Source organism: Neomonachus schauinslandi, chromosome 12, assembly GCF_002201575.2.
Source record: "Neomonachus schauinslandi chromosome 12, ASM220157v2, whole genome shotgun sequence".
NCBI classification, from domain to species: domain Eukaryota; kingdom Metazoa; phylum Chordata; class Mammalia; order Carnivora; family Phocidae; genus Neomonachus; species Neomonachus schauinslandi.
In genome coordinates this window covers 40803855-40821098 of record NC_058414.1, presented here as the reverse complement: position 1 = coordinate 40821098, position 17244 = coordinate 40803855, and the positions used below count along the sequence as shown (strand labels likewise).

At 35.8% G+C, this 17244-nt stretch overlaps 1 protein-coding gene across 1 annotated transcript in view; it reads right to left on the bottom strand.

Moving 5' to 3' along the window:
• The window catches only part of GLCCI1 (glucocorticoid induced 1), a 112529-nt gene that overhangs the window by 68552 nt on the left and 26733 nt on the right, over nucleotides 1-17244 (bottom strand). The window contains exon 3 of the mRNA XM_021689535.1: nucleotides 8896-9047. Coding sequence (XP_021545210.1) covers nucleotides 8896-9047 — 152 coding nt within the window. The remainder of the gene's footprint in view (nucleotides 1-8895; nucleotides 9048-17244) is intronic.

Sequence of the window (17244 nt, the reverse complement as noted above, 5' to 3'; positions counted from 1 at the left end):
AGAAAAGAAATGTTAACCATTTAGAAGTTAAAAACAAAATAAAAAGCTCTCATATACTAAACAGGGTATCAAAACTGAAACTACACAGTATCGTGCAAATATGAATAATGGAAACATTATATACTAGCCAAAGCTGGGCTCAGAGGATAAATCTTGGCATAAAACAACTATATTACTGAACAGAAAATATCACAAATACAAAAATTAAGCATTTATCTCTAGAATTGAGAAAAAATATGTATATATACTCCAGGGAGGCAGAAGAAAGGCAATGAAAGAGCAAAGTCAGACAGCAATGAACTAGAAAAAAAGAAAAACAGGAAAACAAATTTCAACACTTAAATTTTTAAAAAATACTATATAACCTAATTTAATACTATATAACCTAATAAATTTAATCACTCAAAACACAGATACGCAATATAAGTGAAAAAAATAACTACAGATACACAAGAAATTAAAAGAATTATACAAGAATATTTTGTGAAACTATGCAAATACACTTGGAAAAGCTGGATGAAATGGATTACATTCAAATGAAATATTGAACAAAATAGAAACTAAAAGAAACCAAGAGCCAAAGGGGTGCCTGGGTGGTGAAACTGGTTAAGCGTCCAAGTCTTGGTTTCTACTCAGGTCATGATTTCAAGGTCCTGAGATTTAGCCCCGTGTTGGGCTCCATTGTGATCCACGCTCAGCGCAGAGTGTACTTACAACTTGTTCTCCCTCCCCCTCTGCCCGTCCTCCCTGTGTGCGTGCACTCCCTCTAATAAATAAAAATAAAAATCTTAAAAAAATAAAAAGAAACTGGGGTGGCTGGGTGGCTCAGTTGGTTAAGCGGCTGCCTTCAGCTCAGGTCATGATCCCAGGGTTCTGGGATCGAGCCCCGCGTCAGGCTCCCCGCCAAGTGGGGAGTCCGCTGCTCCCTCTCCCTCTGCCTGACGCTCTGCCTACTTGTACTCTCTCTCTCTCTGTTAAATAAATAAATAAAAATCTTTAACAAAAAAGGAAAAAAGAAAAAGAAACCAAGATCCATGGAAAAAATTGAGATTTTACTAAAGAGTTACAATCTGAAAACATACTAGTCTAGTTAGCTTCACAGGTAAAATTTTTTCAGACTCAAGTAGCAGATAATTGGGATGGTATTTTCACCATTTGTGCCAGAGCGCAAAGGAAGGAAATCTTGCAAAATCTTTTTATGAAGCAAGTATAACACTAATCTAAGGATTACATTATGAAAAAGAAAAAAGTTCAGACCTCATTTCTGAATTCTGAAAACAAACATAAATATTAACACCTCATTTGCCGCTGTATATTTTATTCATTTATTTTTAATATCTTTTTTTTAAGATTTTATTTATTTGACAGAGAGAGACATAGCGAGAGAGGGAACTCAAGCAGGGGGAGTGGGAGAGGGAGAAGCAGGCTTCCCGCTGAGCAGGGAGCCCGATGTGGGGCTCGATCCCAGGACCCCGGGATCATGACCTGAGCCGAAGGCAGATGCTTAACGACTGAGACACCGAGGTGCCCGCCATTGTATATTTTAAAAAAAGGACTCCATAAATAGCATTTATTCCATAAATGTAGTCATGACCAATTATTAAGCAATCTATTAAAGAAATTCACCATCTTACAGACTATGAGTCAAGACAACATACTCTTTTCAATGATGAAATATTTCACATGTAAAGAATCCCTTCCAATTTAAGAAGAAAAACAATTAGTAAAATAAGTATGTTTGATGCTACTCCTATCAGAGTGAATGCACCAGCTCTTTAAGTTTATTGAGATATAACTGACATATAGCATTATATTAGCTTCAGATGTAAAACACAATACAGTATTTGTATATGTTGTGAAGTGATCACCACAGTAAGCCTAGCTAACATGATCACCACTCATAGTTCTGGAAATTTTTTCTTGTAATGAGAACTTTTAAGATTCTCTTTCTTAGCAACTTTCAAATATGCAATACAGGATTTGTAACTATAGTTGCCATGCTGTACATTACATCCCTAGACAAACTATTTTATAAGTAATTTTATTTTCACCCATTTCGCCCACCCCCGCAACTCCCAGCAACCATCAATCTGTTCTTTGTATATGTGAGCTTTTTTTTTAAGATTCCACATATAAGTGAGATTATATTTGATCATGTTTGTCTTTGTCTTTATTTCACTTAAATATAATGTTCTCAAGGTCCATTCATGTTGCTGCAAATGACAAGATTTCATTCTTTTTTATGGCTGAATAATATTCCATTGTATACACATAGCACAACTTCTTTATCTATCTTTTGATGATCATTTAGGTTGCTTCCACACCTTGGCTACTGTAAATAATGCTCCAATGAACGTGGGGGTGCATGTACCTTTTCAGGTTAGTGTTTTTGTCTTCTTTGGATAAATACCCAGAAATACAATTGCTGGATCATATGGTAGTTTTAATTTTTTGAGGAAACTCAAAAAACTTTTTCCATAGTGGCTGTGCCAATTTATATTCCCACCAACAATGCACAAGTATTTCCCTTTTTTCACATCCTGGCCAACACTTGTTGTCTCTTCTCTTTTTCGTAACAGTCATTCTGACAGGTATGAGGTGATATCTCACTGTAGTTTTGATTGTATTTCCCTGATCATTAGTGATGCTGAGCATCTTTTCATATTCCTTCTGGTCATCTAAATGTCTTCTTTGGAAAAATGTGTATTCAGATCTTCTATCCATTTTTAACTGGATTGTTTGTTCTTTTGCCATTGAATTATAGGAGTTCTTTGCTATTTTGGATATAATTTGTAAATATTTTCTCCTGTTCAGTAGGATGCCTTTTCATTTTGTTTATGGTTTCCTTTGCTATGCAGAAGCTTTTTAGTCTGATGTAGTCCCACTTGTTTATTTTTGCCTTTGTTGCCTTTGCTTTTAATGTCAAATCCAAAAAATCATCACCAAGACCTATGTCAAGGAGCTTTGTTTTCTTCTAGAATTTTTTATGGTTTCGGGTCTTACATTCAAGTCATTAGTCCATCTGAGTTAAATTTTGTGTATAATATATGATAGTGGTCTAGTTTTCCCAACATCATTTATTGAGGAGACTTGTCCTGTCCCCATTGTATATTCTCTCCTTTGTGATAAATTGATAATATATGCACGGGTTTATTTCTGGGCTCTCTATTCTGTTCCATTGATTTATGTGTCTGTCTTTATACCAGTAACACACTATTCTGATTATAATAGCATTGTAATATAGTTTGAAATAGGATTTCATGATGTCTCCAGCTTTGTTCTTTCTCAAGATGCTTTAGCTATTGAGGGCCTTTTGTGGTCCAATATAAATTTTAGGATTGTTTGTTCTATTTCTGTGAAAAATGCCACCAGAATTTTGACAGGGATTACACTCAATCTGTAGACTGCTTTGGGTAGTATGAACATTTTAACAATATTAATTCTTCTAATCCATAAGCATGGAATAGCTATTTATCTGTGTCTTCATCAATTTCTTTAGTCAATGTCATATAGTTCAGTGTACAGGTCTTTCACCTCCTTGGTTAGATTATTTCCTACATATTTTATTCTCTTGATGCAATTGTAAATGGGATTTTCTTAATATGTCTTTCTGATACATTATTAGTGTAAAGAAACACAACAAATTTCTGTATATTTATCTTGTATCCTGCAACTTCATACTGAATTCATTTATTACTTCTACCAGTCTTTTGGAGTTTTCAGGGTCTTCTATATATAGCATCATATTATCTGCAAATAGTGTTACTTCTTCCTTTCCAATTTGGAAGCCTTTTATTTCTTTTTCTTGCCTAAGTGCTCTGGCTAAGACGTCCAATACTTTGTGGGAGAGAGAGTGGGCATCCTTATTTTTTTCCTGATGTTAAAGAAAAAGCTTTCAGCTTTTCACCATTGAACATGATGTTTAGCTATGGGGTTGTCACAGATGGCCTTTATTCTCTCTCTATACTCTATACATTCTCTCTATACTCATTTTTTCGAAATTTTTTTTATCATGAATGTTGAATTCTGTCCAGTGCTTTTTCTGCTTCTACTGAGAAGATCTAATAATTTTTATCCTTCATTTTGTTAATGTGGTGTATCACACTGAACAATTTGCAGGTGTCAAACCATCCTTGCATCCCTGGAATAAATCCCACTGATCATGGTGTATGATCCTTTTAATGTATTGTTGAATTAGGTTTGCTAATATTTTGTTGAGGTTTTTTGCATCTAAAGTCATCAAGGATGTTGGCCTATAATTTTCTTTTGTGGTGTCCTTGTCTGGTTTTGGTGCACCAGCTCTTTAAAGCTTCTTCCCATAGTAAGTCTCATGGCCAAACTTAACTTTAAGTGGGCAGAGAAGTAAAATTCTACCATGTGCCATGGAGAGAGAATGTATATATTTGTGAAAAGCCCTCATCGCTACCATACCTGGGAATTCAGAAGAAACACCTTTTCTTATTGCTCGAAACTATTTTTACTGTTTGACCACTTTATAAAAACTATATGCATTATTTTCTCATTTAAAAACATGCTCACATTCAGAATTTTAAATCTGTCCAGAGATGAAGTTTTAAACTATATGGTGAAAGCTGAGAATAAATACTATTGTCTGATTACTGTAACCTTAACTGCAAGTTCAATTTTAAGAGTTGACAATAATTTTTTGTTTAAAAAAAGGTTGTATCTGCACAGCTAATGTATTAAAGTAATATTAAATTCCACAAATGGGTTTTTAGTTTTTATTTCTATTAAGCTACACAGATTATTCTAATAAGCTGGCAATGATCCATGTCTTCATTGGCCTTAAACATGTGAACCTGTCTCTTTTAGTCCTCAGAATAAATGCATGATTCTGCAAATTGGGTATTGTTAACTTCAGTTTATAGAAAGGGAAAGTGAAGTTTGGACCACATGACAGTTAATTCAGTGGGCCATGATTATTTTCCCAACACATTATTTAAAAAACTGCAAACATGGGGCACCTGGGTGGCTCAGTTGGTTAAGCGACTGCCTTCGGCTCAGGTCATGATCCTGGAGTCCCTGGATCAAGTCCTGCATCGGGCTCCCTGCTCGGCAGGGAGTCTGCTTCTCCCTCTGACCCTCCCCCCTCTCATGTGCTCGCTCTCTCTCATTCTCTCTCTCTCAAATAAATAAAATCTTTTAAAAAAAAAAAACTGCAAACATAACCCAGTTTACTGAAAAAAAACAAAAACAATAACAAAAAACTGCTTAGTGAGCACTCATAAAGTGAACAGAGTCTATATGTAACACTTTGCTTTATTTGCTTCATCATATATCTACCTATCCATCAACTAATCTTATTTTTGATTCATTTCAAACTAGGCTGCAGACAGCAGTACACTTCACCCCTAAACAGAGTTCAATTATTTGTTTACTGCTCTATATTTTTGAAATTAAGTTATACAGTAAAATGCACAAGTGTATACATGCATACGTTTTGACAAATGCATTCACCCACATAACCAAACCTCTATCAAGATATAAAAAACTTCCATTATCCCAGAAGGTTCTCTCATATTGGGCCTTGATTTGAACACATGATCCATCTCCAAAGTCCACAGTGTTTTCCACAACACTATGCTACTTCTTTCTAAAAGGTCCAGTGTGTAAGTATATTAAACATTAAGAATTTTATTCCTAACCTTCAATAATTAAAGTAGTTGAAATATGGAAATATGAAAGGAAGAAAATACTAGAGACATCCTCCACCAAAACCGGACAGCCTCAATATTTAATATCTGTAGTAAACAGATTGTACTACACTCCCTCCATTGACTTCCCCTAAATAAACAAAAACTTCTACTTGCCTCCCTAAGAGCTCAAGAGTTAATCCAAGAAGAATGGATGTGACAAAAAAAAAAAAATTCATATGTTCATCTCTTGTATCTTTAATTAAACCAACAGAGGCTTGGGGGTAAGACCATTTCTTATGCTTCTGAAGCAAGCAAGGTTAAGTGCCATATGCTTTAACGGTTACTATGAGAGGCAGTGGGGAATTGGAGAAAAAGCAAAAGCTTTGGAATCAGCCAAATCTGGGTTCAAATCTCTTCATTTATTAGCTATCTTAACAAACTACCTAACTTCTCCATGCCTCAGTATCTCATCTGTAAAATGAGGCCTATGTTTTACCTTCCTTTCAATGTCCTTTCTCAAATAAATGATCTAGGGCACCTGGGTGGCTCAGTTGGTTAAGCGACTGCCTTCAGCTCAGGTCATGATCCCAGGGTCCTGGGATCGAGTCCCGCATCGGGCTCCCTGCTCTGCGGGGAGCCTGCTTCTCCCTCTCCCACTCCCCCTGCTTATGTTCCCTCTCTCGCTGTGTCTCTCTCTGTCAAATAAATAAATAAAATCTTTAAAAATAAATTAATTAATTAAAAAAAAATAAATGATCTACATGGAGATCCAGGCAGACCTCTGCCCTGGACCTCAAGTTTTAGGGGGGAACTGCTCTGGCCCTCTTCTAGTCACACCCCTCCTCACAGGTGAAGAGACCATGGGTCCAAAAGAACATACACACCATGAACCCACACCTCAGCCACAGCCTATGCCCTGGGTAATCTAGACCCAGGAATTCCTTTGCCTAAACAGAGTAGCCTCGCCTCCAAGGTCTGAAAGAACCTATTCCCTGGGTCTCACTTGCTCAAGGAATATGAATGAATCATGGATTTGACGACTGGGGGGTTGAAACATAGGTGTGAAGCCATGTGAAGAGAATGGTGTGTGGGGTAGGAAGAGATATGGGTTTAGGCTCAGAAGGCGGGATGGGCTCAACACAAGCAGACACATTCTGGCATGTAAGTCTGAAGAATCCAACTTCTTAGTTCAAACCTGAAGTTCAAGGTCCATATGAAGGCTGAGAATGATGGACAAACTAACTTGTGTTAGAAACCTGGCTCCAGGGCGCCTGGGTGGCTCAGTTGGTTGGGCGACTGCCTTCGGCTCAGGTCATGATCCTGGAGTCCCGGGATCGGGTCCCGCATCGGGCTCCCTGCTCGGCGGGGAGCCTGCTTCTGCCTCTGACCCTCCCCCCTCTCATGTACTCGCTCTCTCTCATTCTCTCTCTCTCAAATAAATAAATAAAATCTTTAAAAAAAAAAAAAAAAAGAAACCTGGCTCCAACACTTTCTAGATTTATGATCCTGAGTTTTTGCTTCCCCATCTGTGTCATCTTATAACATTCCTGTGAGAATTAAATGAAATTCAGGATATAAAACACACAGCACATGATCCATAGTCAATAAATGTTAACCCCCTGCCTCCTTTTCCTGTTGCTTCCAGGTGAATACATTAGTTTTCTCTCTTCCCTCTGTGCATTTCCAAAGACTAAGTCCTTGGTCTCTTGACCTTTCTTTATGTTCCATGTCTACACTTTATCACACTTGTGAACCCAACTCCTCCAGAAAGGTGGTCCTGAATTATCTGCGTCCATTTCTAAGTGTCCAGGCCTACATCTCTAAGTTTTACTAGTTATTTCTACTTGAGAATCCCACTGCCTACCAAATCAAACTGATCCTTTTCCTCACAAAGTGAAGAATGGAAAGCAAAAGACCGGGCATAGCATAAAATATTACAAAGACAAAATTGATAGGATGAATGATAAAGAAGCTGATTTCATGGTTTCAAGCTTGTCTGAGAAAATTACAAATATTGAGAAGATTCTCATAAATCATGTCCAAAATTTTCTCCCTTTTTCCTTCAGACATGAAGCTCTAATCCTTCCATTTCCCTAACCCATGAAGCCCAAAATCTTCTCATTCCTTTGGATTCTCTCACATTTAAGTGCTCTGTTCATCAAACATCTAATTATATACTATCTCCTATTACTGATTTTCATAAATTTACATCCTATTTTCCTAACTATGCTGCAAGTTCTTTAAGGCCAACAACCATCTCTTATATTTTTAGTGTTCTTCATAATGCTGATTGACTACTATTATGAAGATATGGTCAAGAACTCAGAAATCATAAATTAAGATGTTTTCAGATTTTTCCCTGACTTGGAAGGAAAAGCTTCTCAAATCAAAAAGGCTGGGGAACCTTCCACACATAGAAAAAGTGTGACAAACCATGTGTTAATACTTTGTAAATTATTTCCAAGAACTGTGTAAACTTTTCTCCAAAGATTATTTCTATTTTCTCATATAGATACTAGTTATTATATTAATTTGTTAAGCAATTCTTAAAACTATGTCTCAAAAACCGTGTACTACAGACTGATGTGCTACTTATTAAATTTTAAATACTTTTAAAACTTTTAAAACCCAAATGACAAAAAACAATTAGTCTAAAGTTTATTTTTTTTATTTTATTTTTTTTTAAAGATTTTATTTATTTATTTGAGAGAGAATGAGAGAGAGCACATGAGAGGGGGGAGGGTCAGAGGGAGAAGCAGACTCCCTGCCGAGCAGGGAGCCCAATGTGGGACTCGATCCAGGGACTCCAGGATCATGACCTGAGCCAAAGGCAGTCGCTTAACCAACTGAGCCACCCAGGTGCCCAAGTCTAAAGTTTATTAAAAGAAATGGCTTCCGGGGTGCCTGGGTGGCTCAGTTGTTGAGCGTTTGCCTTCGGCTCAGGTCACACTATCTCAGGGTCCTGGGATCGAGCCCTGCATCAGGCTCCCTCTCCGCGGGAAGCCTGTTACTCCCTCTCTCACTCCCCCTGCTTGTGTTCCCTCCCTCACTGTGTCTCTCTCTGTCAAATAAATAAAATCTTCAAAAAAAAAAAAAAAAAAAAGAAATGGCTTCCTTCTTTGGTTGAATACACTATATTTCAAATTTGGAAAAATTTAATGAAATTACATTTTCTTTAATGTGATCAAAACAGAAGAACTGCAGGATAATAAAGCTGATTTTGATTTGCTCTTTTTACCTGAGTAGCTTTATCTTTCATGCACGAAGGGTAATGAACATGAGGATCCCGTGGCCACTGTCCTGTGAGGTAAGGTCCTGTTATCGTGTCCAAAGAAGAGGTTCGTCTGATTGTACTAGAGTTTCGAACTTGCTGAGCTTTTGGCCTGTCCACTATAAAAAGTGAAAAAAAAAATGAGATTAGTCACTGACAAATTACATAAAATTTAAAATTATTTAAACTTCATAGCTTAAAGAGAATGTTGATTTTCCCTAAATATGTATTTACCCTAATAGCTCTCTTATATGACCTGATGAAATGTATACACCCTCTCTGAAGGAAAATATGTTCACATATTAAATCTTGCATATCCTTCCAGGGCTGTTACAGATGCTATGAAGCCCACCCATTTTAGAGACCCATTCTAAAATCTACCGATCATCTTCACTGCCATTACTTTAATTAAGACTGTCTCATGTCTCACCCGGACTGCCAGTTTCCTAACTGCTATCTCTGCATCCATCTCAATTAAATCTTACAGGGCTACCTCCCAACACCACCAAAAGAACATTTCCATGGTTAATCATTGTCTTTAACTTAGAGCCTGTATTTTTCACAATTTGGCTCCCATAGACCTCAGTGTTTAATGTCTTGCTACTCCTCTAGAAATCCACGTTACCTACAAAGTGCCAAATGAACTAATTGCAGTTTCCCAAATGTAAAACACTCCCTTGCCTGCCTCTATACATTCTATTATTTAATGAGCCTAGAACGCTTTCCTTCTTTGTTCAGTTGACAAACTCTTATCTCCCTGACCAGCTCAGGTGTCACACCAACTCTGTGAAACCTCTCCCAGGGCTTTTCTTTCTCCATCTCTGTCTTTAGTTTAAGATACATGTGTCCAGCTCTGCTTGCATGGAACCCTAAGTTTGTCTTTCTCCCCAACCAGAACATAAGTTTAAAAGTCTCTACAAACTGAAAAGGAGCCAATGCTCAATACTTATTTGATCAATTTATTCACAGCTACACAAAAATAATGGGTATAAAGAACTCTATATTTTAATTCAATTTTCTCATTTATGTATGAAGAATCTGAAGCCCAGAGGGATAAAACTGAATTGTCCAATGAAAGAGAACTGCTAACAGGAGACAGAGGTAAAAAGGAAGCAAGATCTCCAGACATTCTATACCAATCAATCTACTGTAACAATCTACTTCTCTCCATTTGGATACTGTAAGTACCTCTGTTGAAAATTAAAATGATCATAATGAACTCTGTAGTTTCTTTACAAAGAAATTATAGAGGGTTTTTCATATATACATCCCCACTAATTTACCATCAATGTGCTTTCCTATAATAAAATCCCTTGAATTACAAGCTCCAAGGCTCAGAGTCTTATTCAGGGTTATAGCTCACATCGAACTAAAATGCCTTGCACATTACAAACAGTCAAGAAACATTTGTTATTGAATGCTGTCCTTTAACTATCTTCCTGAAGCCAGAATACATAAGTAGCTTTCATCAGACAACAAAACACAGCATACTTTGGTGTTACATTACTTATGTATCTTAAAACTGCAGTTTTGATTTCTTTAACCCAAGAGAGTTAGAGAAGATATAAAAATTACAAATTTCCTCCCTATCTTTATTACTTAGCTCTAATTTCATTTCACCGTGGGCAGAGAATCGAGGATGACCTATTTCTATCTACTCTGCAATTACCTGAATTTTCTTTATGACCAAAAACATGGTCCATTTTTATAAACATTTCATGAGTCACGGAGAAGATATATTTTCTGTTTTCAGAATATATAGCTCTTTATTTGTCTTGTACATCAACTGAAATAAAAATATAGAATACAGGAATAATATAATTACCAGTGGATCTGTCACAGATTTAGAAGAGAACTCTCAAATTTCTAAACTACTATTGAGAACTAGTAATTCTCTTTCTTTCTTACAATTTATTTATTTATTTGAGAGAGAGAGAGCACGAGCACGGGGAGAGGAGCAGATGGAGAGGCTGAGGAGCAGATTCTGTGCTGAGCATGGAGCCTGACACGGGGCTTGATACCAGGGACCCTGAGATCATGACCTGAGCTGAAATCAAGAGTCAGATGCTCAACCAACTGAGCCACCCACATGTCCCTCTTTCTTGCAATTTTTTATCATTTATATTTTAGTTCTATGTAATTTGACACATACTGATTCATGATGTCATCATCATGGTTTGCATACTTCACCATTATAATCTGTTCCATTTATCACTTTTTAAACTCTTTCAAATTAAACATTATGACCCCCTTCTCTCTCTATTATAATTTGCCTGGTATGCCTATTCTTTAATTTTCAATTTCTTTCAATCATTCTGTTTATGTATGTCTCTTGTATACAGTATATAAACTAGGCTTTTTGAAAAAAATACTTAGTATGCCTTATTGTAGAAAGTTAATTTATCCTACTTATGTTATTGCTATAATAAATTTAACTTGTCATGTAACTTTTTTCTTCCTATTTGTAATGCTTCCTTGCTACATGTCCTCTATTTCACTGTTTTTTTCCTTCTCTCTTCTTGTCATAGCTAGTATCTATGCAGACTGTTTGTAGTAGTAGAAGTTATTTCTATTAATTCTTTCAAGTATTTTTTTCTGGCTATAAAAGCAATACCCACAAATATTAGCAACTCTAGGAAACATGTCTCTCATAATCTAATTTATAATAATTTGTTTAAAATTTTTAGAAGTTACTTTATATTCCCTCCACCAGGAGGACACAAAAGACAAAAACAGATTATCCTTTAAAAAAACCAACATTTATAGCAGTACACTACTAAATTAAAAAAAAAAAGGTCCTACATAAAGGTCAGCTATAACCAGGAAAAGAAGAACCATTAGATGTGAAAAACCCATGCCTACACTTAAATTGCTCCAAACTATTAAAATGTTGTATGTACTCTACTTACAGCTATTAAAACTTCGCCTAACTTGGAAAACAAACTATTGGGTCCATTTTAATGTTTTATAACGAAGAATCTATATAAATAGGCCTCTTGGTCTATATATTTTAATTTATATTTAGTAACTCTTACTATTTAATCACTGGACTTTTGCCTATCACTCTCAAAAGATCACATGTTCTCCTCTTAGTATCCATTCTCTATGATTAGCTACTTTGTCAGAACTGTGGTCTTCAAGCCATTTTGACTAAGTACTCCTATTGGTAAATAGGTAAGCATGTAGCAACATGTGTAGTCATTTATTTATAAATGTGATATGTACTAAATTACTAATATGCTAAATATTATAAAACAGACAAAACATACATATATGATATGGAATAAAAAATTAAAATATACATGTATAAAAAACAGAAATTATGTTTTCTCCTTGTATCTCAATAGATGGCCTCACTCACTTTAATGGACTGAAACTGGGTGCTAGACTCAATGCATCAAGTGGCCACTTAGCTCTACTTTCACGTTTTACTACCCTACTGCTTAATTGAGTTAAGAATGTGTAGATAAGCACCAGACATTACCAACACCAAAACAAACAAACAAACAGGTCTGCCTTAAAAAGAAAAAATAAGTTAGGACAACACAGTATCCATATCTTGTTACAAGATTTACTCTACCAGTCATCATTTTTTTAGGAAATTAAAGTATATGAGGCAAATATTCTTGAAAGGTCTTATTTCAATCATATTCTTTAAAATAAAGATTCTCACCACAGCTCACAACCAGGAAAATTTCAAAGACATGGTATTATTAATTTCCACATTTTTTGAAGTGTAAAAATTCAGAATAGGTTTGAAAATTGGCAAGGAGAGCTTCTTCCAGGATATGATTAGTCATAATAACCCCATCTATCAAATATCACGAAAGCCTTAGATTTAACAAAAGGTCGATCATAAACGATGCAATTCTATTCCAACAAGATGACCTGTTACTATTATCCAAACTATCATGGCAATGAGTTAGCCTTTAACTGTCTCAACATCTAAGCCCTGATTCTCACAAATTTTTGTTTATTTCATAGTATCATCTCCTACCAATTCAGGTTTTACAATGTAGTGCAATAAGGAAAATCAACACTGGTTTTGCATAATTTATATACTCAACACAATAAATTGTTTATTTCATGATTACAGTTGTGATTAGAATATGTATTTAGTTTTGAATCGGGTAATCACAGTATTTCTCTACTAAATACAAAATTACCTCAATTCAAGTTAGATCAAACAAGAGGACACCTTATGAGCTAGAAACAAGCATTACTATAGACAATCTTTGAATTAATTTACAAGAGCTTGAATAACTTAATAGAACTGCTAAAATAAATATTGAATTATACTTATGTAAAGTATGAAAGAAAATCAATTAAATAAATACTATCATTACTTAAGGTAAAGAGGCATCAGAAAAACAGTACCTTCATAAGTGGTGAAACCAGGTAATCATTATTACTAAAGAAAACTTGCTAAATGTCTACCATATGGAAAGTACTGTTACATGTACCAAGGGAAATTACAAAATAAGTTTCAGACTCTCTTCAAGGAGTTTATATACTGGTTGGGGGAGATATGATACATATAATTAAACCATAATATAATGCAGTATATGCACAGCAAGTGCACACCAATGAAGGACAGGAGGGCAAAAAGGCAAAAAATAAATTACTCAGCAGGTAGCAAGAATATAGCTCTCCAATACACCAAAGGAGTAGTAAGAGTTTTTGCCATGCTACTTACCAGTCCTGTTGCTAATACCCTTACTTAAATATTTGAGGATAAAATGCAGAATAATTAACTTCAGCAAAAAAAAAAAAAGGAAAAAAATAATCACATCCATTTCCAGTACTATCATCTTTATATCAGAACCAGAAAATGACTGTTGATAGCAACAATCTGTAGAAAGTCTTCCTCATTACATTCATCTACAGGTTGCACTTTCCAGCCCTTCTTCGCCTCCCTGAATAGAAAGCCACATGGCAGGAGCAGTTGGTAGGCCTGGGGCTCCTCAGGGACCTACTGAGGACTGTTACAAAATAATTCTTGCTCTCTAACAACCAACTGGAAATTCAACTTTAAAGTAATAATAATGAAATAGGTTTAAAGGCAAGAAGCTATATATTAGGTAACCCTAATAGCATTTGAATTTGAATAGCAAACTAAGCACTGTTTAAAACAGGCAAAACCTGCCAGAGTAATGTAACATGATGTCAAATTAATTAATTTGTTACCAACAATTTTTACTTTAGTGGCAATGCCTGAGGATTGGCTGGTTAGTGAGTTTGGAAATCTCATGACTTAAGAAGCTAATCTGCAGTGGAAAACAAAGTAAAACTTCCACAAGTTAAAAAAAAAAAGTTATTGGATATTGGAAACTTAAAGAACTTCAGCTACAGAATCATATGAAACAAGCCACCACATCTTCCAAACTAACCTTACTAAGTGGCAAAGATGATATATTTTTGAGTGCCATAATGTAGCCACACAGGATGTAAACCAACACGCAAAATAAAAAAGTGCTCATATTCTTTCTGGGGCTATTAAAACACTCCAACCTTTTTCGTATTATATTCAATCTACATAAGCAAGTAAAAATTGTCAGTCCTCTGTGTTTAACTCTCAATTGATGAATATTTGCCAAAGCTTTCCATTTACACTTATTACACAAAGCACATCTAAACTTAAAGCATTTAAATAACTATTTAAAACTTTTTTGAAAAAGAGCTATTACTCCTTCAACCATTGTGTAATGACAATAATTCCATGAAACTCAGCCGTTATAATACCATGAATTAACTGCTTCTTACTTTATTCAAAATCCATCATGGATTACAATCATAAAGAATCTTCAAACCATGCAATGGAGCAAAATGCTTACGACAACTAAGTATTAATCCAATTTTTCCAGTTGTCTGTATCACAGAACTCATAATAACTAGTTTTTAAAATGTCCCATTAACACTGCTAGCCAACAGTATCAAAGCATACATAATGATATTTTGTCTTAAATTTAAGCTTCTGACATGTGTAAAATCTTTTTATCATTTAAGTTACCATACTAAAAATAATCATGTTTATCACTGAACCTTGTTAACATTCAAAATGAAAACAGTCATTAAGTCCCATTTATGCATGTGTGTGTGTATGTATATGCCTTAAATTACCTAGTATTGATTAGAACAATGTTAAAAAATGTTTTAAAAAACTGGCAATTCTTTTTAGCCACTACAACGTTAACACCTGGGCCTGTCTGAGAAGTAAAAGAAGCAGTTTTTTAGTATTTCATCTAGAAATGAGATCTTGGGAGATCCCAGAATATAAAGACATAAGACCCGCAGGCAATTCAATGGTGGACTAAGCGATAGAACTCAAGGATGGGATCCTATATGGCTTTCTGTATAAGGAGCACCAGGCAGCTTGTTAAAAACTCAAGTTACCAGGCCACACTCCCAGAAGTTATAGGGTGGAACCAGGTATCAACATATTTTTTTTATTTTATTTTATTTTTTTTAAAAGATTTTATTTTTATTTATTTGACACAGAGAGAGAGATAGTGAGAGAGAGAGCACAAGCAGGGGGAGTGGGAGAGGGAGAAGCAGGCTCCCCACTGAGCAGAGAGCCTGACGCGGGGCTCGATCCCAGGACCCTGGGATCATGGCCTGAGCCGAAGGCAGCCGCTTAACCGACTGAGCCACCCAGGTGCCCTCAACATATTTTTTTAAACCAAACTAGACTGATTCAGATGCATCATAAGGGTTAGGAAACACAGAAGTCCTAAAGCAATGCTTCTCAAAGTTTAAGACTTATTAAATATGCTCATTTCTGTGCCCTATTTCTTATCAACCATGTGAGACTCTCTGGTAGTGGATCAAGAAATCTGAATTTTTAGTAAGCATCTCAGGTGACTCTTAATGCTACTAAAAGCTCAAGAACCTATGTCTGAAGGATTGGTACTAGACCCTTTGGAATTGTAGGTGCTCAAAAATAAAATCCTTTTATGACAATAACTTACTCCCATTTAAAGGCACTGAAAGTTTGACTACATATACCTAAGGAAATATCCTGCTGCAAAAATATCACCCAATTCTTTGAAATCGGCTCCCAGCAGCTAAACGTCTAGAATCTAATACTTTTTATTTTTATTTATTTTTCTTAGAGACAGAGAAAGAGTGCGCGTGAGTGGTGGGGTGGGGGAGAGGCAGAGGGGTGAGAGAGAGAACCTCAAGGAGGGAGCCCAGGGCTCGATCTCACAACTCTGAGATCATGACCTTAGCTGAAATGAAGAGTCCGATGCTTAACCAACTGAGACACCCAGGCACCCCTAGAATCTAATAAATTTAAACACTCATCATCTCCTTCAAAAGGTCACTTTCTAAACGTAGTGCCAGCCATGACATAAGAACCTTCAAATTTTAATACAGAGCATTCTAGGCAGAATGCTTAGGGGCACCAGAAAGATAAGATAACAAAGTTCAATATAGCTTCTTTTGGACAGAGACCTTCCCACCCAAACAGGGCATTTTGCATGCAAATAAAAGTTAAGTACAATAAAATCTACTTCCTGAAAAATATGAGGAAGTCTGAAAAAATATATTAAGTAGGTTCCCTTATAAAATGGAAGTGCAAAAGCAAAATTAAATCAAATATATAAGCAGAGTAAAATTAAATGTTAATAATTAATTTGATTAAAGCATCTAGGCCTGAGTTTATTAAACAACCTTTACCAGAAAATCAATGAGCTTTTCATGATGTCTAACTTATCCATATTACAATTTCAATCTTCATCATTGAAATCAAAATAACAAATTAAGAGCCAAGACTGAAGACATTAAATTGTCTTTTTCAACTTGAAATGATAGTTTCTGATCTAGTGGAGATCAAGAACAACCATAAATAAATACAGGCTGGAAATATTCTTCCTACTGGCTCACTGAGGTTAACCATAATTTTGCTAAAGATCTGTTATCAGAGGTTTGCTTCAGTATTTCTGTAATAAGACCTCTTCCTTGAGAGTTATAGTTTTAAATTATTATCACTGTCAAAGAGTTTCTCCTTGACCAAACTTTAGTCAGGCTCCTCTGAATGATTCTCAAGTAGGCCCTAACTTTTGGGCTTCCATGTTTATCTCTGCACTGTCCAGTTTTAGAAAGTATCCCCCATCCTCATTTTCTGATCACCCTTCATATCTGATCAGGTTTCTCAATCTCCACCACCCCCCATGTGATATCTGATCACCCTGGCCTACCTTTAACAATAATCCTGTGAGGTCTGTTTAGCCAGAATCCCTCCTTACCCTTCCTCCATAGTAATTTTTCATCCACGAATACTCACCCTGCTCCTTGCCTAGAAATCCCTACTAA